At 43.8% G+C, this 24,963-nt stretch overlaps 1 protein-coding gene across 1 annotated transcript in view; it reads right to left on the reverse strand.

The window, feature by feature from the left end:
* The window catches only part of COL25A1 (collagen, type XXV, alpha 1), a 450,407-nt gene that overhangs the window by 162,194 nt on the left and 263,250 nt on the right, over positions 1-24,963 (reverse strand). Inside the window, exon 5 of the mRNA XM_015426262.1 lies at positions 17,791-17,808. Coding sequence (XP_015281748.1) covers positions 17,791-17,808 — 18 coding nt within the window. The remainder of the gene's footprint in view (positions 1-17,790; positions 17,809-24,963) is intronic.

Genomic DNA, 24,963 nt, shown 5'->3' on the forward strand with positions numbered 1-24,963 from the left:
TCGTACATTTGTAATCGGCGCATAGTCGTATGGACCCATCTGATTTGACAGGGGTTACGATCGGGGTCTCCCATTTGCTGTATGGTACTGGCTCTAAAACCCCTTGCTCAACTAGTTTGTCAATCTCTTTTTCCACCTTATGTTTGAGAGACACAGGTACTTTCCGATACTTCAACCTAATAGGTTTGACTGACGGATCTAAGTCAAACGCAACCGGGGGGCCCTTGTACCTTCCCAACCCTTCGGCAAATACATCAGGGAACAGGTCGTACAGCATGCCCCATTTATTTTCAGACATCCTGTTAATCCCAGAAATACCGATGCCCAATGGCTCAAACCAATCTAACCCTAGCAGGTTAACCCGGTCTCCCTCTGCAATCAGGAATGACAGTTTAACACATTTCCCCTTATACTCAACAGTAACAGAGTCCCGTCCGGCCAAGGGAATTCGGTTGCCCTGGAAGTCGGACACTCTGGTTCCCGCAGGCTGGAGCCGCCGCCGGCTTCGGTTCGGGAACAACTGGCGCCAGGACGCGGCAGAAATCACCGTCACGGACGATCCTGAGTCCACCTCCATTGTACAGGGTCGGCCGTCGAGGAGTGGAGTCACGGTGATCTTGCCCTGGCTGCTGGTGCGATTTACGGCCGATGCGCTCGACAAGGTCGCCGTCAACTGGCAGCTTGCTTCCGATGCTGAGGAACGGGTCTTGCCTTGGGTGCTGACTGGAGTGCCCCTCTGCGCTGACCGGTTGTTAGTTGAGGGATCCTTCTTCGCTGATCTGCAGACTCTGGCCAGATGACCACGCCGCCCACACGCTCTGCAGTCGACATCACGAGCCCAACAGGAGCCGCGCTGGTGCTTCCCGCCACAACCGGAGCAAGGCTTGACGTTGGTAGTCTTCGCTGGGGTCCGCTTGCCTCGAACCGCGTTGACGTCATCATCCGCGTCTTCGCCCTCGCTGTCTCGTTGAGCGTGTATACTGGGCTCTGCCACCCGCTGGCGGACCTCCTTCGTGGACTTCTCCGCTGCTTCCGCGGCCACGGCCTCTTCGTAGGCCACTGCCCAGGTCAGGGTGGTGCGGGCGAACAGCCTCTGTTGCAGCCTTTCATCTTTGAGACCGCAGACGAGACGGTCTCTGAGGGCTTCCTCCACGTTGTGGAAATTACATGGCCGTGCGGCTTTGCGAAGGGCCGCCACGAAATCTGCGATGGTCTCGCCTCCGGCCTGGTTCCGCTTGTAAAAAGCGTGCCGGCAGGCGATCTCCGACGGTTGTGGAGAATAGTGAGCCTTAAGCTTCTCCGTGATGTCAGCGTAGGTGACAGTCTTTATATCAGTTGGGGCCACCAACGACCTGGCTATGTCGAAGGTCCCCTTCCCGCAGGAACTCAGGAGGCATGCTCGTTTCTTCGCCTCATCGGTGATGTCGTGGGTCTCCAGATGGAACTCGAACCTGGACAGGTAGGAGTCCCAGTCTTCTGAGGAGGGTTCGAAGCACTCGAACTTCTGGCTTCCAGCCATCGGGGGAGACTTGGGCACCGGAGCTGGTGGCGCCTCCGCCGGATCGGCTGCTGTGCTCTGCTCGCTTCCTTCCGAGTCCGAAGTGTGGATGTCCGCAGGGCTGCCTACCTGCTCTAACATCCCACCTTCGTCGCCAATTGTTAGATCGCGCTAACAAAGGACTCTTAGAGTGATTCAGCAAGTGATTCAGCTTTATTGGAAGTAACGAACAAGCACTAACTCAGTAAGAAACCAGAACAGAAAACAGTGGGAGCTTATGCTCCTTTTAAACATAACCGGGCTAATGTAGCCACGCCTATTTACAAATAACAACCAATGAGATTGCTAGGATAAAGACCAATGGGAGTCTTTCCCTCCTAGGGAATGGTATCGTTCTGATTGGTCGCTGTTACGAAGCGACCAATAGGAAGTTCGCTCAGAGGAGCCCTGGTCTGGCTCGAAGCTTAACATGGGAGTCCTATGAGGTGATTCATGTAATCATTTCAATACATTACAATGGGAACCTCCATATCTAGAGGCAGTAAACTTCTTAATGTCAGAGCTAGGAACGGAAGACCTTGGCTTTTATGTCCTCTTACTAACTCTCCAGGATAACTGGTTAGTTACTGTGTGATAACAGTATACTGTACAACATGGTGAACTGGTCTGATCCAGCAGGGCTCTTCTTATGTTCTAACTGACCAGTTTTTACAGTTCTACCACAAATAAGTACAAAAGCTATCATGGTGGGGCACTAGGGATGCCAGCCTCCAAGTGGGACCTGGGGATCTCCCGGAATTACACCCAACCCCCAAACTACACAGATCAGTTCCTCTGGATAAAATGGCTGCTCTGGAGGGTGGACTCTATGGCACTGTACCCCACTGAGGTCCCTGTCCTCCCCAGGCTCCATCCCCAAATCTCCAGGAGTTTCTCAATCTGGATCTGGCAACCCTACCCCCCTCTCTCCCACCAGTGGCCAGCGGGGACCTGGCAATCCTATGGGGCACATAAACTGGTAAATCAAAGCACCAGCATCATATACATGCAGCCAGTGTTGATTCCTATGATTCCTACTGTTTTGGGTTTTTTTAAAAAACCCTCTACTTTTCTAGTTATTATTATATTTCTGTTTGTTTTTAAAGAATCTTGGCCCAATTTTGCTGATGTGATTATGGTAAAATTTGAGTGGAAACCTCAGCAGGAGCTGAACTAGCGTCAGATGAGCATGCAAAGATAATTTTGTGCTTACTGTCTTCCTGCAAGCAACATAATCTGGAACTACTTTAATATGCACATCAGCATTTAGATATCTTACCACCATAATATAATAACTGAACAGGAATCCTATTCTCACACGCACCAGAGCAAACCAAAAGCAACTGGAACAATTTGCCTTTGTGGCATTTTCCTCTGGATACTTCATAGCAGATTTTTGTTCCATGAAGTTAATATTCTTTTATCGCTTCCAAACTCCACTATAAACTCTGCCGCAATTTACATTGTTTTAAGGAAGTTTTTAAAGCAGAGGGATTACTTCCACTCACAATATCCACAAATACCACTATAAAATATGATTGTAAAAGAGGTGATGGGTTGTATCCCAAAAGTCATAACTGGTTTTGAGGGCAATAGTAGCAGTAAAATATGGATATGAAGCAATAGCTGTGCAAAATATTTCCCAAAGGAGAGGAAGATTACCAACACAGTAATATAAAACGCAGCTAAAGAATAAGATCCCCCCTCCCCAACCCAGGCCAGGTTATACAATGCTTGAAAATGCTAACACTTGGAAACCTGATATACAGTATTTGGCAAAATATCACACATGAGAGGAAAAAATATTTTGAATGCTACAAAGCAATATATAAATTTTCAATTATTCTTGATGGTCTTTCCAGTTTCTATTCTTTCCTTTCTATCCATCCTTGTAGGTTCACTAGCTGCAAGTCTGACATCTACTTATGCTGTATCCTCAAGTGCTGCATGAATCAGATTTATTTTTTTTAAAACCTTGGCTGGTTCCATTCCAACCAAAGTAAAGCACTTTGAAGCCCCACTGAAAGTTAAGCATGTACTTAAATGATTCTCATTGAAACCAATGGAGCTTCTAAAGTGTTTAACTTTGACTTGCTTGGGCTGAAAGCACAGTGATATTCACTCACTGGCTCAGGAACCACATATGGCTCTTTGATGTGCCACCTGCGACTCATCTGAACACTGTTCCCCAGTGGGGCACCTACTCCACATTTCAGGAAAGTGGATAAGACCCTTGCCCAGTGGGGCTTGTTGGCTAATGGTTTCCACCTTCTAGTATATTCTCACTTACTTCTACCAAATTACCTGCAATCATAAGTAGGTACACAGCCTGCTTAGTGATTAAAAACAGTTAATCTGCAACTAAATAGTGTGCAGGTAGTTCAGCAGAACAACATTATTTTATGGGAATTAGAGCGTCAGAAACCTTGACAGTCCAGACCCTCCTTATATTTGGGAGTGATGTCAAATGGAAGTTATTTCCTGCTTACTTATACAAACGTTATCCAGGACTAGAAACCCAAAATATAAAGGAAGTAGCTGTAAATAAAGCATAGGAAAATGAAAATTTACTAAGTAAAAGCAAGAAATGTAACTTATTTGATCTTATGCCTTGTCAAGCCCCAGAATCCCTTGTAATATCACAGAGAAGTCTAGTGCACCATCTGATCATACATGGCTTCCCATCGTGACAACTTTTATCCAGTCCAAGACACCGTTCGTTGACAAGATACTCCAGCATGTGATGGAGCAGGGTTTTTATAAAGGGGTTCCAGCTTCGAGGTGGGGTCTGAAGATCTCCTGGGATTACAAGTGATCTCCAGACTATGGAGATCAGTCCCACTGGAGTAAACAGCTGCTTTGGATGGTAGACTCTACAGTATGATACCCCACTGAGATTCCTCGCCTCCCCCAAACCCTGCTCTTCCCAGTCCCCACTCTCAAATCTCCAGGAATTTCCTAACCTGGAGCTGGCAGCCCTAATTCTTTATCTGTTTCAATCTGGTTTCTACACTGATTTATACATGGAGGCTATCATGATCATCTATGTCAGTGGACAGTGCACCAACACTGATATATCTGGATCTCTTTGAGGCATCCTACACTATTTTTTAACTTGCTAAATTGCCAGCAAGGTTCTCCTTCGTGACTCGTTAGGCTTATATTGTCGAAGACTTTCACAGCCGGCGTTCATTAGTTGTAGATTTTCTTGGATGTATGGCCGTGGTCTTGGCATTGTAGTACCTGACATTTTGCCAGCAGCTGTGACTGGCATCCTCAGAGGTATAACACAGAAAGATGGAGTACTCTCTGTGTCAAAATAAGAAGAAAAATGGCAGGCAGGTAATTTATATCTACTCAGGAAGGTGGAGTAGGGCTGAGTCATTATCTTGTGGGAGTTCCCCAGGCTGTGACATGCTAATGGAGGAACTTTCCTGAGGAGGTACTTTTGCATATGGATTGGCTGTTGAAATTCTAATCTTATATGTAGTGCTGTTGTAAGATGTAGAGCATTTTGTGTTTTTCAGGAGAGGAAACCATGCCCTATTTATTTTTAAACCCTCTTCTTTCCTGTTAAAATTGTGTTTATGTTTATGAATTTCAATGGCTTCCCTGTGTAATCTGACATGGTAATTGTGTTGTCCAGCATTTCAGTGTCTTGGAATAAGATACCATGTCCTGTTTGAGTTAGGCTATGCTCAGCCACTAATGATTTTTCAGGTTGGCCAAGTCTGCAGTGTCTTTCTTGTCTGGATGCTACGCTTGTCTGGATTCTTGTCTGGATGCTACACTGTGTGGTCCTGATGTAAACCTGTCCACAACAGCAGGGTATGTGGTATACTCCTGCAGAAGTGAGGGGGTCTCTTCTGTCTTTTGCCGATCGTAGTATCTGTTGTATTTTTCTGGTGGGGTCTGAATACTGTTTGTAGGTTGTGTTTTTTCATAAGTTTTTCATTAGGTTTTTGTATGTGATGTAGCTAGTCTTAGACCAGTCATTTCTATCTTTAGAAATGAGCAATACTGAGAGCTTAGTAGAGCTGAGCTGGGGAAAATTCACAAGTGTTACAATGCCAAGGTAAGCCAGGCTCTGGAGCAGGGGAAAGCTAACAAGCAGACAGGCAATCAGGCAGAAGGTGTTAAGAGGAGCCCAAAGATGACAGCATAGACAAATATCCACCCTCCAGCCTTTTACAACTCCTGCTGCTCACTAGCACATACTGGCTGTTCAGCTCTAGAAATTAGGGCGTAACTACACAATGTACTTGACATGTGCTAGGTCATGGGGGCATGATTGGACTCACAGTCACTCATGCATCAGGAGAACTTGCCTTAAAACACACTCATTCATATAGCACCAAGGTTGCCAGCCCCCAAGTGGGTGAAGGGCATTTTCCTCACACCCAGCTTCCATTTCCTGTTTAGAGCGGCAGCAGGGGGACAAAATAAAAAAATGGCCACCAGACCAATAGCGTGATATCACTTCCATGGAAAATCCAGGTGATGTTAGTCTTCTCTAGAAACTGCTGGAAATTGTATGGTTTACCATAGATTTACCAAAGAGTTTCTGGTGATTCCTAGACAGATGTGGCATCACTTTCAGGTTTTCCTGCAAGTGATGTCACGCCATCACTGATGGTTGTCCCTCATGCCCCCTCCTCCCCAATTTCCCTTTGGTTACCAGGCCAGGCCAGGCCAAGCCTGTTAACCCCACTTGGGACTGTGAAGTTATTCTGTAATGGGGAGATGGAGCTTCCAGTTTCCCTTCTACCCCACTTTCACCCTAGGAAGCACACTTGGAGCCAGAGAAAAGGGGCAAGAACCTAGTTATAATCAAAGTAGTAGGAACATATCACACAATGAGTTGCAGCTGCCCCACCCAAATAAACTCCTGATGACCACTTCACCTCCTCTTAAATATCTTCCTTACAACCCCCCTGCCCATATTTTTAGGAAGGCTGTCTTTTGTTTCCCATACCCATGAGAGGTAAATGACTTGAGTGCAGCCTTTGCTATACTGGAACTTAAATTGAGTCCTGTTCCCTATATATTTGAGGAATGTTTACAGGATATAAAGTGTGGCCAAACTTGTTTAACGTAACAGCCACACAGAATAAACGTCAGATGTTTGAGAGCCACAAGACATGAGCATATCTCACATACACATTTTTATTGAAAAATATGTAAATTTGCTTTTTATTAACACTAAATTAGACTGTGTGAAAGAGCCGCATGCGGCTCCCAAGCTGCAGTTTGGCCACCCCTGGTGCAGATAATGCACTTACCTTTATTCTTGAGAACTGGTGGTGGCGGACACAGGGAGACACTCCAAGCCTGACCATGGCAACAGCGTATGCCAGGAGTCACTCTGGGCCTGGCCACAGTGGCAGTGGATGGCCAGAGCTGCCATGGTGGGGGTGGATGCTGGGAGCCACTGCAGGCCCAGTAGCAGGGGACTCTGGGAGCCACTGACTGCTGTCGTGGCAGTGGCTGCAGACATCAGGAGCCACTCCCATGCTGGGTTAAGCAATGAGGGGATGGGATTCCCCCCCCACAAGTCTTTCTAAGGCCCCACTTGTTAAAGCATAATACCAAAACAGTTGAATGATCTGGCCAGCAACGGGGTAGGGTAATTATGGTACATACTGGACTCACTGGGTTGGAATTAGTGCAAAATTTCCACTTTCATTAGAGCTCTTGTGCAAGCCAAAATGCACCATGGTAGCTATTTGCTATGTAGCAGTGGTAACTATGTCAAACTTGTGTTTCTGCTTGTGCAAGATCTTGTAGAATCAATTTCTGGACACTATAATATAAAAGGTAGAAAGTTGCACAAGGTCTTGCACAAGAGGAAATGTGCTAAATCCATTTATGCTTCCCCTTGTGCATCACTGGATCCAAGTCACTGACATTAAGCATATTATAGATGGGATTACTGATGGTGTGTTACTAATTGGGATTTGCTTTTTGCTATTGCCTAGTGTACATGGTACGATTAGAGATGCATTTCATGCTTTAATGATTTCAAATTTCCACTGATATCCCATAAGATGCTTTGTATAAACAATCCAATAATTCAATTCAATAAGCGAACCTTTCCATGATACATATCTGCTCTTTCAGATTCATAATGTCTGCTGTCTGTTATGTTGTTTAACTTCAGGCACCAAGTCAAAACTTTGCTATTTCATCAGGCATTTTAATGGTGGCTAGACTGATCCTAAAGTCTTGCTGCATCAGACAACTGCTGTGCTAATGGTGCCATAACATACCTAGAAACTTATGATTTCCCAGCAACATAAACAATACAAACAAAAGTCAATTTAACAAGACCAAAATTCCACAGTACCCCTGGCATAACTCACCAATTAAAACAACTCTTTATGATGGTACTTCCTCATTCTCATACATAGAAGGCTCCAGTCAACAGTGACAGTGAGAATAACACAATAATATTACCCTGCTTTGTACATGCAAAATCCTTCCACAAAAAATGGTATACGCATACTTCCTGGAGTATTAGGCAGCACTTCATCTCTATGAGAAGCTTCTCATAGATAAAGCTAAATACCATGCATGTAGAAAGGCATTCAGAGCATCATTCATTCATTCATAGATAGATAGACAGAGAGACAGACAGACGGACTCATAGCACTATATGCATGGATCCAGTTTCTTGGCTCCCTCTTCCCTTTCAAACGAGGAAAAGGAAAGGATTGGCAGGGTTGGGAATGTGCCAGCAAATTGCCAGAGAATTAAGTTAGGCTACTGAAGAGAGCTTCATCCTCCTCTGCAGGCATTTGCTGTGTGGTGGTTAGGACAAGAGAGGGAACCAAACTTGTAGGCACTTGGAATTGAATAAGTATGGAGCGCGAGGCTTTTTTGATTAGGAAACTCATATCTAGACTTTCTGAAACAAACAGGGACATCAGGCTGCGCTCATGAGCAGTGTTCCCTCTAAGCTGAGTTAGTGTGAGCTAGCTCAGAGTTTTTTCGCCTCTGGCTCACAAATTTTTGTCTCAGCTCAGGAAGGATGGCTCACAACTTTAATGCCAGTAGCTCACAAAGTTGAATTTTTGCTCACAAGACTCCACAGCTTAGAGGGAGCATTGCTCATGAGCTGTTACTGTGCTCTGCATTCTTGGGTATTAACAACAAAGGCAAAGGGGATCTTGGGCCTAAGAGGGTCTGCATAGGGGAGGTCACTGTTCCACCTCGCATCCCATACTCCCACGTTTCCATACCCCTGCTGCCAGTTTCAGATGCTTCCTAAGCAAAATGTTTGAGTCATGCTACAGTGCTGATTCCACCCAGATCATGCTCATAGCACACAGCACATTTACATCAGCATGTGTTTGAGATCAGACTCTTTGCAAAGAAGAAGAAGAGAACCATCTGGACAGGATTAATGTAACTTGCAACAGGAGGAAGTCCTGTGTGAGCTAGCTGGATATTCAGTGGAAAAGGGCCATGTAATAGGAAATACTCAATATTGGTTTGATTCCTTCTCTGGGAAGATATGCACAAGGCAAAGTTCCCATTCTGAGTACCTTGGTAGCAATAAAAATGTGTAATATTTGCAAGGTAGCAAAACCTGAACAAAGACTTCCCACAACAAACAGCCAAGCCATAGTCACACAGCTACTTTCTGCTCTTCATACATGCAGTGTAACTTCTGAAAAATTGCTTTATTCTCTTTATGTAGAATATTATTAAACCCATCTTTCTCCTGACAGCTCATGACCCACGGTGGGTTACAACAATAAACAGAAAAACAATAAGTCTAAAATAAATTTAAAGCTCCGTTAAAAGAACCAGTACAAAATCATCCTGCTCATAGCAAGAAAAATTCTTGCTCCAAGAAGCTTACTCCACGAGCCTTCAGAATAATTCAATTTTACAGCCTTGATGGAAAGTCAGGAGAACAGAACCCCCCCACCTCTGTTCCAGGTAGGATTGTCAATACTGGACTGGGAAATTCCTGGCGATTTGAAGGTGAAGCCAGCGAAGGACAGAGTTTTGGAAGGGGAGGTAACTCAGTGGTGTATAATACCACAGAGTCCACCCCTCAAAACAGCCATTTTCTCCAAAAGAACTGATCTCCACAGTCTGGAGATCAGTTTTAATTCTGGGAGATCTCTAGGTCCCACCTGGAAGTTGGCAACCCTCATTCCAAAGGTGTGGTGCAGCCACGTGAAAAGTGCAAACCCAAGCCATTACAGAACATACCCCAGACAAAGGAGACACAGACAATAGGCCTTGATGGGAAGAACAAATCTGCTATAAGGGAACTTGCAGTGAGAGACAGTCCTTCGTGTATGCGGGCCACAGGTCATGAAAGACATTAAAGATAAGCACCACAGTTTGAATGCAGGAATTAATAGGAAGCTACTGAAGGGATCTTAAAATAGGATCTTGGGAGTCAGGATACTGCTAACTTTGAGATGAACAAGTTGAATACCATGTTTGACAGCCAAGATCACCTTTTTCCCATCTGCCATCCTCTTTAAATGTCATCAACCAGCTTTGCATCAGCACAGTAGGCAAGATGATTTTACCTGGGGTGATGGTGGGTTGGGTCGGGTGATATATATTTTTAATTTTTAAATTTTGTGTGTGTGTGTGTACTCGTGAGCCTGGAAGTCATGGTGACCTCTAGCAACCCCTAGTGGGGCTAGGATGTTTTCAGAGAGGTGGCTTGATTGCCTGTCTCTGTGTCCTGGCCCCCCTATTCCTTGGCGGTCTCCCTTCCAAGTACTTGCCAGGGTCGGCCCTGCTTAGCTTCTGAGATCTGACAAGATCGGGCTTGCCTGGGCTGTCCCTCTGTCCCTCTCTCTGTCTCTTCCCCCCTTCCACCTTTGCTTCCAATTGGCTGAGTGAAGCAGCTCACTGACAGCAGCTGACTGATTGCCAACCTCCCCCGTGCACCACCACGTCCCATCTGGCTGCTGCCAAGTCTCACCCAATGAGTTTGTTCTTGTGAGAGCCAGGCTGGCACACTGGTAGCCCTAAGCTGGTGGTGGAACCCTCTGGTGTGGCGGGCTTTGTGTAGCTGAGGAGAGGCTGGGCCTGCCCACCCGTCTACTTCCAGCCTGTGCCTCCCCTCCTCACCCCCTCCAGATGGAGAGGCTCTGGCCACAGCTGCTGAGGACCTACATGGGGCAACAGGGTTTCCAGCGAAAAGTGGGTGGAGGTCAGGCTGGGCTGAGGTGAGTGTAGCCGCTGTGCCCAGGATCTCACTTCAGGTCAACCCACAATGCTACTTCAGCAAGGCAGCAGCACCAGCTCCTCAGGCAGCATCCTTGCTTTCTTCAACCATCTGGGCTTCCTGCCTCCCACTGGACAGTGATGCTGGCCCTCCAGGAGGGCTTGGGGAGGCAAGAAAAACCACATCCTGTCAAAAAGATGGGAGGCTGACAACTGCTGCTTGCCCTCACCCTGCTATGCAGGAACTTAACCCAGAGCCTGCGACCTCTGTTCTGGAGAAAGGCAAGCCTTCGGCAAACTGCGCTTGGAACCCAGCTGTTGCAATGGCAACTTCAGCAGATGCATTTTTTAAAACTAGGAGAGATGGGAAATGCACTCCAACCTGTTTACTGGAGAAGCTTTTATGAGAAAAGAAGCTTGCACAGTTTTTTTTAAAGCCATCAAATCAAAGAATGTTTTTAATTAAGCCCTTTGGTTGATAGGCACTTGGTTGCGACAGTGAAGCCTGTCAGAAAAAGGCTGTGGAATAATATCACATGGATGTTGCAAGGGTCACTGAGAGCTGCATAGTAGCTTTAACAGACACTTAATGAAATTTTATTTACTTCCTATTAAAGGGATAGGATTTTTTTCATGTGTGTATGTGGGGGGGTCAACATGTTTTTATCAAATATGTCCAGTATTTTTGATGAAGCCATCTGGCAACCCTAGACTTAAATGAACACCAACCAGTAAGACTTTTAAAAATACATATAGTGTTTAGACTTGCTAGCTGACTGTTTATACAATTGGCTGCCAAGTGGTGTGCAGTGACAACAGGACTGTGGGGGAAAAGGGATGTGGGAAAGAAGGACTCCCATCTGGCAGAGAATGCACATGCATGAAACATACCAACTGCACTTTACTGTACTGTATGAATAAAGGCAAAGTACCTCATCAAACAGGTCTGAACTGTTTTTGAGCAGCTAGACTCATTGATTCCCTGTTCACCAGACATTGAATGGACATTGAATTGAACTGGAGGGTGTTCAAGCAGCCCTAAACAGGAGTAGTATAGTCCCAATAAATGGACTGCAGCATTTTAAAACAACTGAAGTTTCTGGACTGACTTCAAGGGCAGCCCCATGTAGAGTGTGCTACAGTAATCTAGGCTTTAAGTTACTGAAGCATGGGTCAGCATAGCCAGATTGATTACTTGTAGATAGAAAGCCAGCTTCCTAAGTGAAGCTGGGCAAAGGCATTTTTTGCTTGCTCTCCACTTCATACATCCCAATTGCTGGTTTTTTTTCTCATCACAAATATCAGGAGAATGTAAGAGGACACTGAGCAACTGAGAACTCCCCTATGACCAGTGGCAAGACTGCAGGCAAGATACAGAATTTAGTGAAGAGGTAGAGAACCCACTGTTTCCTCTTCCCAGCACATGTAGTCTGTTACAATGACTTTTGAGGTCAATGACAAGTATGCTGTTCCCATCACCACAATAACAGAAACACAGGTTTTATTGAACAGCATCAGTTGAATAATAAGTTCTGACAACATTACAGAGGAACAAGTATATCCATTTTTTGTTCATGCAAAGATACAGGAACAACAGGGGCAGCTATTTCCCATCAGAGCTGAATAAGGCTGCACCTGTTACCTTACTGTCCGCCATGTGCTGTGGAAAGGCACAGGATCCCTGTGTGAAAACAAAAAAGATGCACTCCTACAGAGGAGCAGTTGGATTCTCATTTGCTGATGCTGTAAGCCTCAATTGTGGTCTACACGGGATGAGATAAAGAACATCCTTCCTTCCCTGCATGTTGCTGGCTGCCTTGTTGCTTGAAGGAAAACAAGAAAAACAGGATGTTAACAGGAGTTAACCACTGCAGCAGATACTCATTAGGACTGGTCAAAGAATGAGAAAAGGTAATTATGTGCTCTTCTATTCCACATGCTTTAGCCTAGTTCCCCACGCTCCCATTGGCAATCTCCCTGGCATCTCCACTGAGGTTCACCTGCTAGAAGAGATAAAACAATACTCACTCATCCGGTGTAGAGAGCTGAGAAGAAACCTGTTCACAATTTCTGTTGGCTGTGCGCTATATGGCCTGGGTCTGACCCTACAAGGAAAACGACCCATGAATATTTGCCTAACAACACTAGAGAGCTTTGTTTTTACCAGCAGAGGCATCTGTATTTCCAATTGCCCCTCACCAGTGCATGGCGGGACCTTACCGTCATTCAAAACGCTGTTAGCGAAGGTACATCCTCACTGTAAACTGCAATGTGGGGGATACAGCTCAGCCTGTTGAACAAGAGAGGGTTGCTTAGCGATCACACAGACAAATACAAGAGTGCTAACTGTTTGGAGGCATTCTGTAGCCACGGATGACTGCTCTGCATGCCCATCTCCTTCCTTGTGGCCTAGGTGGGACACGGGAAGCTGCCTTATACTGAGCCAGACCTTTGCTCTATCAAGATCAACATTGTATACTTTTAGCAGCAGCAGCAGCTCTCCAGGGGCTCAGGGAGGGCTTTTGCATCATCTGTTAGAGGCTGAGGATTGAACCTGGGACTTTCTGCATGCAAAGGAGGCACTCTATCACTGAGCCATAGCCCTCCCCAAAGGAAAGGAAGAAGTATAGGAGTCATACACTGGACTATAGGCTCTCTTGCTTACCTGTGTGCTTCGTTCACGCAGCACCCGTTGTAGGGGTTGGCTTGGAGTACTTGGTATGTATTGCCAAGAGCCCGATGAAAAGGTACCTGTAAGGATTCTGAGGAGACAAGTGATCTTCAGCTGTTCCCTTTATTTTTTTTTAATTATTTCTTGGTTGTGCAGACTAGTGCCCTCTTTAGACAAAGTGTCCCATTGCCAATTTTCCATTTCCTAGTTATCTAGATCTTGGGGCAGACATGGTCCTATGATTGTGAAATACCTTGCTGTATTCCTAGTCTAAAGATTATATACTTGTGGTGGTGTGCTATGTTTAGCTCATGAGTTAGCTGGTGTCCCATCTTGCAGTTGTGGTTGGGAAAGAAGAATAAGAAACATAACATTACACCATAGTTGTAAGACTGAACCCTAAGGAAGCATAGGATTCCAGCTAAGTTATTCTGCTTCTCCACCTTGTCTTCAGTTATTCCTAGTTTTCTCTTTTGCATTGGTAAAAAGGTTAGTCCTGTAGAACCTTTTCACTTGTGGAGGGGTTTGCTATGGGTGGCATATTTTTTCCTTGCCACCATAGTGCTGTATTCTGGAAGAACATGGATATTTGGGAGCAATTCTATCCTATTGAGACTTTTTTGTTGGAGATAATGCTTTTACTTTTATTTTGTTGTCTTTGGATTTTAGTTTGTTGAGTCTTCAAATTTAATTTAAATCCCACATCTTCAGTTGTGGTTACCAGTACTGATATACAAACTTATTACTACTGCATGTATTATTTGAGGCTGCTTGTTCTATTGTATCTTTTCTTGTATTGTTTTGTCTTATTTTCATCTTATCTGGTAACCATTACAGGAAAGTGATAAGCATATTTTAAAATAAATAACAATACTCTAATTAGCCCTGCATGGGTAATGCATTCTTAAAGCCCTTTGATATCATTTTAAGGACAAAATCTTTTAAGTAATGCAAATTCATTTTTTAAAACCATGCACCCATAATTTTTCAAAGTCATAACTGAATGGGGGTGGGATCCCTTTCAAGAAACAATGAAAATCCAAATAAGGTACTGCATCATTTAAAGACATTGGCAGTATTTCCACAGCTTCTACATTGCCAGCAATTTTATAGAAACAGGAGATTTAATGGAGAAGATTATAGTTCCAAATGCAAAATATCTTTTTATTGAACCAACATAGCAGAAGGTAAACAAGAAACAAAATAAAAACTAGGAATAATAGAAATCATTTGAAGGATTTTGCTAAAAAGGTAAACATTGAAAAAGGAGATTACTTGCAGAGTTCCTTAGAGATCATTTTAGGATCTATTTTTTGCTAGCAAGCTTTTAAAATTATCAGGCAAAGTGTGCAACACTTGCACTTCTCTTTTTTCAGGATCATCTATAAAGCACCTAATAGCACAATCCTAAACAGAATTACACCCTTTAATTGAAGTCAGTGGGCTTAGAAGGGTAGAACTCTGTTTAGGATTGTACAGTGAAACTACTATATGCTGTACAAAAATCAGCCATGGGATATCCTGTTAGTCCTACAGCTTAATATTCCTTACAGTCACAAAAGAGGGAGGCAGAGAGATACACTGAAATGCAGGAGATGCCTAGTCTGCTCTCTCTCCCCTCACACCTTAAAAGGCTGGGTAGCTCTATGCTTCCTTGTAAGAAATGGGAGCACAATCTGCTTATAAAGAAGGTGAATTGCCAGAAACATAAACTTCTTTCTTTTTTTGCTGTTAAATCACAGTCAACTTATGGTGACTCCATGGGGTTTTCATGCAAAAGACATTCAGAGGAGGTTTGCCATTGCTCACCTCTGCAACCGGATCAAACAGATTAAAAGTTTTAGATATTTAGGAATACATTTTCATTATAGAGCCAGTTGAGTTCCTCATGGAAAGGAAGTGATAAAATCTGTGAACTGCAACGTACTTGCGCTTCTCCATTTTTATTTTACCAAGGGTAATCAATATGTTCCCGCAGCTATTAGAGTATTCAACCATAAGATTAGTGCAGGATTGCTTTACGCAGTACCTATTTGGATCAAGGCCTTCAATAAGGAAGTGGAAATAATACAATCTGACTTCCTTCGGAAAATACTGGACCTGCCCATGTGTGTGCCTTATGCAGCCATCTTCCTGGAAACTAATCAAAGACTCCTTGAAACTAAAGCATGGATCAATATTATCAAAATTTGGCTACATCTACATTTTAAGAATAATAACAGTAGCCTTATTTCTCACTTGTTGATGGAGTCTCATTCATCAATGTGGTTAAAACACATAGAAAAGAAAATTAATTCAATAGGGATTAGTATTGGTGATTTATCCTCCCTTACCAAAAATTCAGCCTATGCACAGATTAGACAAAGACTCCTTGACATTGAGATGCACGATCTTAGAAGCCTTGCTAAAGGTCAATGTTTACCCTTGGGCTTGGGAATTTTACCCTATTTATTTATTTATTATTAAATTTTTATCCCGCCCTCCCGGCCAAGGCTGGCTCAGAGCGGCTTACAACAATAAAATTCGCATAAAACCCTATGGGCATATGGCAGAATATTTCACCTGTTTAACAGCCCTGCACTATCGCAGAGTCTATTCACTAGCCCATTTCAATGTGTTACCCTCTGAGGTTCCCTACGGGAGATTTCATATAATACCTCTGAACAGCTACCACAGACTTCCTTGGTGGTCTCCCATCCAAGTATTAACCAGGACTTGACCCTATTTAGCCTCAAATATCTGACAAGACTGGGCTATCCAGGTCAGAACTAGAAACTGATTAGAGGCTACCTGAAGGAGGTCTGTGCTTTGAACTGAGAAGAACACTCTTCAGCCTTCAGCAGTTTTGCCCTGGCATCAAGTCCAGTTCTAGTTTATGGAGAAGACCCTTGTTAACTAGGGACTCCAGTCATAATTTGAAGAAGCCCTGTAGAGACTTTAAGATGTTCTCCACTGTCAGGAGAGTAACAAGGCAATTAATCAGTATGTGATTTCTCCACCAATGTCCTCTCTTAATATTCCTATGACTATTTCTCTCCCAATATCTCCTGGATCTCTTTTAAAGAAGCTTACCTGGGCCTTCCCATATCTGAAATTTTTCTACCTTCAGTTAAGGTTTCCATCCTCCAGGTAGAGCCAGGAGTTCTCCTGAGACTGAAAATGATTTCCAGACTGCAGAGATTAGTTTCTTTGGAGGAAACGGCATCTTCAGAAGATGGACTTTTATGGCATCATGTTGCTGCTGAGTTTCCTCCCCTCCCCAAACTCTGCCCTCTCCAGGTATCAACCCCAAATGGCCAGGAATTTCCCAATCCAGTTGACAGCCCTGTCAACTAAGCCCACATGTGTTGTCAAAATGGAATTCTATGAAATAGTTATAATCCTAAAAATTTTATATTATTGTAAGACATGGAATAAAAGAATTGTATAACAATATTAAATGGATGTACAAGTCTAAGAAGAACATGAAAAAGGTAAATTTGTGCCAAACATGGATTGATAATTTTTTAAAAAGTAATAAATCATTAAAAACCTGAAATCTCAGGACTAACAGCTACCTTCTGTGTGAGCCATGCAATGTTACTGAGCCCAATGGAATGTACTAAGAGCCTGAATGTGGCTACATTTCCCAAAATTTATAGGCTGGTGAGGGAAACTGTGCTAGCCAAAGCCATGTTTCAAGAAGGTTGTTAACATGAGTCAAACCTCATACAAGCAGACCTTTAATTTTATTTTAACTCAAGCCTGATGCGGTTTTGATCATTTTCCCCACTGCTTTCCTTCTGTCCCTCTGCTAAACTTCTATACAATTTCCTCCCAATGCTTTTCCTTTTGCATATCTAACCCAGATTTGTACTCTTTTTTAAAAAGATGGATTCCCATTTAGTTAACTATGCCACAAGTAGAGCTATTCTTAAAATTCAGCAGACATCAGTCCCAGGCTTGTACATAATTAATCAATGTGGTCCAATGTTATCCTAAATAACTGAAGTCTTCCTGGATTACACCAGCATTATTAGTATGTGATAAATAAGCAGTTAATACAAACCAGCTCCTGCAACACATTTGTTAAGATATTTTATCTCACTTCAAAGTTGTGTGGCAAAGTTTCAAGCCATAGTTAAGAGACCTGCTTTATTAGTAGAACATTGTTAAAAGCACCATCTGGCTGAACAGCTGATAGAACTCAAACATACAAGGCTCCATGTGTCCCTCTTGGGAAATATGCAGCCCACTGTGTTGGGTAATTATTAAACCAGTAGACAACACTTTGAGTCTTGCCAAACCAAACAAAATTTCAAAATCAGTTCCATTCCATGTGTTCCATTTTGATTTAACAACAAACAATGCAATGCAAATAGACCAAGATAACACTTACTTGAGGACCAGGTTGACCCTGAAAATGAAAAAAGGTAGAGTTACCAAAGTCCTGAATGCATGATATGCCAAAAAATGACACCTCACAAATTTCCAATTACAAGGCATCAAATGGCATCAAACTGCCCTCTGTATAAAGCCAATTTCCTGATCCTAAAGGTCCATCCAAGAACATGAATTCCAGATTAGTGCATATGTTAGAAATAGTAGGTCCACAATGAGGCAATAGAATTATTTCAGCAAGCAATTTCAGTTAAGGAATTTCTAGTTAGTTAAGAGTGAAGAGAAGCAAATCAAAGGACAATACTTAGTGTAATATACATACATACATACATACATACATACATACATACATACATACATGGTACAGGCCAATTTTCTCCTGCCTGAAGTTCAGCGTCTTAACCACTTGAGCCACAGAAGCTTGTAACCCTACTGGTAATGAAACTGGTGCTATTTGGCATTCAAAAATGATATGGAAACAGTCACAGAAGCTCAAGCAGAGTCCAAAGAACTCCAAAGAGCTCTCTTAAGATCCAGAGCAGGTAAATAAGTAACATAATCACATAATCACAACTGAGACGAAGTATAAAAAACAATAAAGAGTTGAATCCTATGAATTGCAAGTATAAGGGCACTTGTAGCTGTGGATCTTTACTATTTCTCCCCTATCACTTCCAGTTTCCCAAACCCTCCAAGAAGCCATTGCTTAGTGCATGGGAGTTCTGGGAACGAAATATGATAGTATATGTAGGGTTTGGGTTCTTACAGCTTGCCCAATAAAAATGTCAGTTCAGCATGCAGTGGCAGAGGTTTGTGAAGCTTATGTATGTAACAATGCTGTATCTATACAAAAGAAACCACAGGTTGTTCATGACAGATAACATGGTAAATTTCTGTGCTCACATCTCTACTCCTCTCTTACTTCTTACTTCAAAGGCTAAATACAAAAGTTTCCCACAAAGTCCAACTGATTGTTGAGACATCTGAATGCAGATACCCGACAAATTAAAATTTGTACACAGACATGCAACACCACCATCCCGCACGGTTGAATACAAGTATTAAGCTCAAATTTGTCCAAGTATCCAAATCCAGATATTGCACCTAACTGGAGCCAGGTGAACACTTCGGTTTTCAGTCTCTGGGTGCGTTCAGACGGGGTGTTTCAGCCGGCATAAACTGTACCGGTTGGAGCCAGTGCAGTTTATGCCGGCTGAAACGCGATCACACTTACCTCCTGTCTGCGGAGCCCATCGCTGTATGCCCAGTCACATGCAGCGGGCGTCGGCGTTTTTTTTAACTCAGTTTGAGCATGCGCATAGGCAGCCATCCACAGAATGGCGATCTTCACGCATGCGCAAAACACCCTGTCTTACATTTAAAGTTTAAAGGTAAGGACTTACCTTTAATGTTTAAAGACCAAACTGGCCTCCCTGAGGTCTCAGAGTCCTCCAAAACCTTAAACTAAGGACCTTTTCTTTTTTTAAAAAAACAAACGCTGGGGTGGAGCTTCGTCCAAGCGCATATCGCCGACCTTAAGAAAAAGTGGTGGGCGAAAATCGGAAGCCTCGGGCTTCCGAACAGAAGTGGCTCTACAACATTGGAGAGCGATCAGACGGGGGTAAAGCGATTACAACCGTTGCACTCAGGATACCACCACTTGGGGACCTAGTGGCAGAATACAACGGTGTAAAGCTCTTTGCAACGGTTAGGGACGGAAGGCAGATGTTCACCGTGTGAACACCGGTAAGTACACCGATTCCAACCGGCACCTATACCGTTGCAAATGCCCCATCTGAACGCACCCTCTGTGTGTCACATGAAGGAAAGGAGAGTATTTACATAACCATCAATTATGTTAATGCCTATCATACAAAAACCACAGTTTGTTCATGGTATCCAGGACAAGCCTAACTAAAAGGCATTCTGCATCCTTAATTTCAGTCACAAGACATCATAATATCCCAAACCTGCAAAGCTGCTGGTAGGGCCTTAGGACATATCATGAAAATGCCTTTCAGCTAAAGTTGGCACTTTTGTTGCTGGGAGATATACGTCACAGGCTGGTACAGCAGTGGTGTGTCTGTCGCTGTCTCCCAAATCCTCTCAGGGGTACCAGGCTTCCCTGGTTTATCCATTATTTATTTTATCCTTACAACTTCCCTGTAATATGTTTAGGCTGAAGGGATGACTGGTCCAAAATCACTTAGCAAACTCCAAGGCAGAGTGAAGATTTGAACCAGGGTGTCCCAGATACCAGTCTTCCACTCAAACCATTATACCACACTGAAGAAGAGTTGGTTTTTATACCCCACTTTTCTCTACCCTAAGGAGCCTCAGAGCAGCTTACAATTGCCTTTCCTTCCTCTCCGCACAACAGTCACCTTGTGAGGCCAGTGGGGCTGAGAGAGTCCTGAGAGAACTGACTGGTCTGTGGTCACTCAGCAGGAGTCATGTGGAAGAGCGGGGAATCAAACCTGGTTCTCCAGATGAGTGTCCGCTACACTTAACCACTACACCACGCTGGCTTCATGAGTTAGCATAGTCTCATTTTGATCATTCTTATTGGATGTCCAGCATCATTTAAAAGTTGGAATGTCTGTAAGATCTGTAAACTAAGCCTGAATTCTCAAAGTCCAGCTGGGTTTCTACTGCCTCTCACAGCATCGCTAATGACTAGATGACTCTTTTGATTACAGTGAGACAGGATAAAAAAAGCTTGTTCTCTCAGAGCTATAGGATTTCAGCAGAGCAAGAAGGCAGCCTTGCCAAGTAAAATAAGCAAATCTGACAAAAAGATGCGGAAGGTTAAATTCTCCGAATGGAGACAGTAGTCCTTTGCAGTTTATAACTGAATGTATGGGTGATATATTATTTAATAGGTGGATAACAGTGCAATCCTACACATGGCTTAAGACCCAAGTAACTCTGAACAGGGGCACACTGCAAGTGTCACCTTGTGCAAGTTATCCAAGTGCAATGTTGCTCTTTGAGCTATAGAGAGCATAGTTTCTCTTCTGTGTAAAATTCACTCATTTCATTTTTTCCAGATATTTTCTGTTTATATTTTACATATTTCTCGGGTTGGAAAATTATGTTGTTCTATACTTCTTTACCCTGTGAACATCTCTCACGCACATAGCTCACATCACTACAACTGCAATAACATTGTTAACTGGGGGAGACTCCGTATATTCCCCATGATAGCTTCAGCAAACATGTCTGAATTTCCCAGAGCAGCTGAGTAGCTACTGTACTCCTTAAGGAAAGACTTCTGGATCCTCTACAATAACTTAGCAACTGTTGAACATCATTTGTGATAAACATTATTTGTTTGGAAAGGCCCTTACAGTGTCACTACTCATTTCTTGGCATTTTCTCAAATGTAATGTTTAGATAGGGGAAACAAGAGACTTACAGCAATGCAATCCTAAGCAGAGTTACACCCTTATAAAGACCTTTAGAAGACATTGACTTCAGTGGACTTAGAAGGTTATAACTGTTCCTATAACCCATACCCCAACACAGGGACCAACAATGGGTGGAAAACACATCAGAAAATATCTTTATTTCAAAAAAGACTCTGGCATCATCTCAGCTTGGGAAGTTTTGACCAGAATAAACAACAGAGATGCAGAAAGTCTTATTTGATGGCCCGCTGAGCTCCTCACACTTTTTGACTCATATGCAATGACCCAGGTTTTCAGGATAAAATAATCAAAGCCCTTTGCATCTCACTTGCAAATGCCATTCTAGACAGAGCAATTATCTGCCAGAAGCAACCACCTACCCATCACTGTATCAAGAATGATACCTCGTCAAATCAATCACTCTTCTTGTACCATCAAAGGTATTCAGATACCTTTTCATTTTCACTCTTCTATTACATAATGTACTCCAAAGTTCACACCAACAGGGTCTCAATTCCTCTCTTGCACCAGTCAAAGTGCAGCCCTAAATCCACCAATATGCATCCACCCTTGGTCCATTGGGATTACAACAACTGTTTTTGCACACAAGTTGACCAATGGCCAGGCTTCACCACTGAAGATCAAGTAAAATCACATGCCTAAGAGAAGCTGTGCAACCGCCCCAATTTTGTAGATGGCTCTACAAACCATCTTGCACACCAACATGGACATACTGGGATCCTCTTAAAGTTCAGATAACATATGATTCACTTCCCCCTCCTGTTTCCAGTTGCCCCTCCCCTTCACACAGCTGGTTTCCTTCTCTCCCCCCACCCAAGGTTCTTTCTGGGAGAACCTTCATTTCAACCAGGTATTTGGTTTAAATCTATATATCTATTTCTCAAACATGGGCAAATCTGCAGATACTTAAATCCACCACACTGAGAGAAATAGATTCCCCCCCAAACTTAGGAAAACCCCCCAGGTTAGCAGAAAAAATTGATACCTGTAAAAAAATTAAATGGGGGGTTAAATTCCACCCAAACAATACCACTGTCTGCACATGCACAGGCAATAAACTTACCTCCTTTCCACAGTGGTGACGTCTGAGGGCTGTTTCACGACAGTGGTGGCCTGAGAAAGCCACTCTGGGCCCACCCTCAGCAGTGGCAGCAACCTCCCAGAGCTGTTCCAGGCCTGCCCTCAGTGGCAGCGGCCTTTGAGAGCTGCTCTGCAGCAACCAATCAGATATGTGCCAGACCTGGCCTCAACAGCCTGTGAGAGCCATGCTGGGACTGGATGCAGCAGCCTGCAAAAGCCGAGCCGGGTGCAGTGGCCTGTGAGAGCCATGTTTGTGGTGGCATGCGAGATCTCCACCAAGCCTGAATGCACCGCAGTGGCCTGAGAGAGCTATTCTGGGCCCAGACATGCTGACAGAGGCCTGTGAGAGGCACACCAGGTCTGTACATGCCAGCAGTGAAGTCCACTGGGTCCATAGTCCACAGTACACATCCTGCACAGTATGAGGAGAAGGGCGGAAGAACAGAGTAGTTGTTGCTACCTCCCCCCCAGCTGGCAAAGATGCAGGTAGTGGGGTGAGGAGTCATCATCATTGCACCCCCAAGCACACAACACTGGAGAAGTGCATTGAAATCACAAGTCCCCCTCCCCACCAAGCCGGCAAAGCAGTAGGGGAGTGCAGGAGTCATTCCTCCCCCCACTGACCCGGCAAAGCTAGAGGCTGGGGAGGGAGCACAGGAGTAGTAGCTTCTTCTATGTCAACCAGGCAAAGCTGGAGGTGGGGGGAGTCATCACTGCCAACCCACCAAGCTAATGACAGAGGAGGGGTGGACAGCCAGGTGTTGGGGGTGAATGACTTAAGTGGTGGCATTGAAAGAAAGAGGGGATGGGTGTCAGAAAATGTAATGTATTGAAATGATTACATGAAGCACCTCATAGGACTCCCATGTTAAGCTTCGAGCCAGACCAGGGCTCCTCTGAGCGAACTTCCTATTGGTCGCTTCGTAACAGCGACCAATCAGAACGATACCATTCCCGAGGAGGGAAAGACTCCCATTGGTCTTTATTCTAGCAATCTCATTGGTTGTTATTTGTAAATAGGCGTGGCTACATTAGCCCGGTTATGTTTAAAAGGAGCATAAGCTCCCACTGTTTTCTGTTCTGGTTTCTTACTGAGTTAGTGCTTGTTCGTTACTTCTAAATAAAGCTGAATCACTTGCTGAATCACTCTACGAGTCCTTTGTTAGCGCGATCTAACAGAAAAGGTGTAGGGGGGTGAAGTAGAGACAAGGGGAATGGGATGCTCCCTCACCACAAGTGTCTTGAAGGTCCCTACTTGTTGCTATATTGACAGACTTGTCCTGGTTTTCATGACTTTCTATTCTGATTTCCCCATGTGTCAATCAGGTTAATTCCCCCCCCCATTTATTAAGCATCTTCCATCTTCCTTACCTCCCCCCCTTGAGGGGGTTATTGTGTCAGAACTGACACTGTGTAAACACAGACCAAAAGATTTCATGATTACCCCAGTACAGTTGTCTTACAGTCTGTACATACGTAAAAAGGGAATGCCCTTACTGTGGCAGATTACTCACAGGATATGGGTAACATAATTCTGTTTGGGATTGCACTGTAAACAACAGCTAAATTATGCCATAGCATTTGGTCAAGATACCTAAAGGCATCTGTGAAATAGATTTAACAATCAGATGCTTCTTTCAGTACCAAACTACTTCAGTTCAGAGTTCACGGAGTTTTATTAATTTCTTTCACTAATTTTTAGACAAACTATGTCTTCCTTTTGTTACCAAAAAGCTGCCAGTCAAGATACAAGAGGGGGCCACCCAATGATAACGGGGATTTTTCGACAAATTGTGAAGGAATATCCAGGTTTGCAAGAAAATTTTTTAAAAATGAAAAGGTGAGGTTTTTAAAAAATAAAAACAAAATGAGGGTGAAGACAGGAAGTAACTCCAAGAAAAAAAAGGCCCCCATTTTGGAGTTGCCAAACAATCCTTACAAAAACTGCAGAAATTTGCGGCTGCAGCAAGTTTGGGGGAAAGATTGTGATGGGGAAGGAAAAAAGGAAGAGAGGAAGGAGAGCAGTGAGGGTAAGGCAGGGAGGCTGAGGTGGTGACAGCAGAAAGAAATAGCAACAATGGGGTGAAAGTGGAAGTACTGCAGCAATGGGAGGCTTGTGGAAGGTGAGGAAGGATGTAGAAAGTAAGTGGAAGTGGCAGCAATGAGGGGAGGGAAAGAGGAAGCAGCATTGTGATGGAGGCTTGTGGCAGGGAGGAACAGCAGAGGAACTATAGGCCAATGGAAAGATGAGATTACTCTCCCTTGTAAACTCCACATAGGTCCCAATTTATATATTAATAGACTTATTAGATGCTAATGATGAATCTAAATGGGGTGGCACTTTCACTAATGTTTTCACCACCTACGACAAGTCTCCTTTTGACAATGTTTTAAGAAGGGCAACAAATGTGGATGGCATTGTTCACAGTATGACTCCCTCCCCCAGCAGCCATGGAAATGTGGTCAACAAACTCTGCCCTCACTCTGAATTGGTTTTGTGATATCATGGAGCAAAAATTAACTGACTTTTGTGCATTTTCATGAAAGCACATTCAGGATGAGGGCAAGAAGCATTGCCTTCGATCTGAATTGTCGCCATGGCATCAATACCAAGCCAAATCTAATTGGCTGCATAGCAATATGACCATTACACTAATTAT

Source organism: Gekko japonicus, unplaced genomic scaffold, assembly GCF_001447785.1.
Source record: "Gekko japonicus isolate JY-2015 unplaced genomic scaffold, Gekko_japonicus_V1.1 scaffold173, whole genome shotgun sequence".
NCBI lineage: Eukaryota > Metazoa > Chordata > Lepidosauria > Squamata > Gekkonidae > Gekko > Gekko japonicus.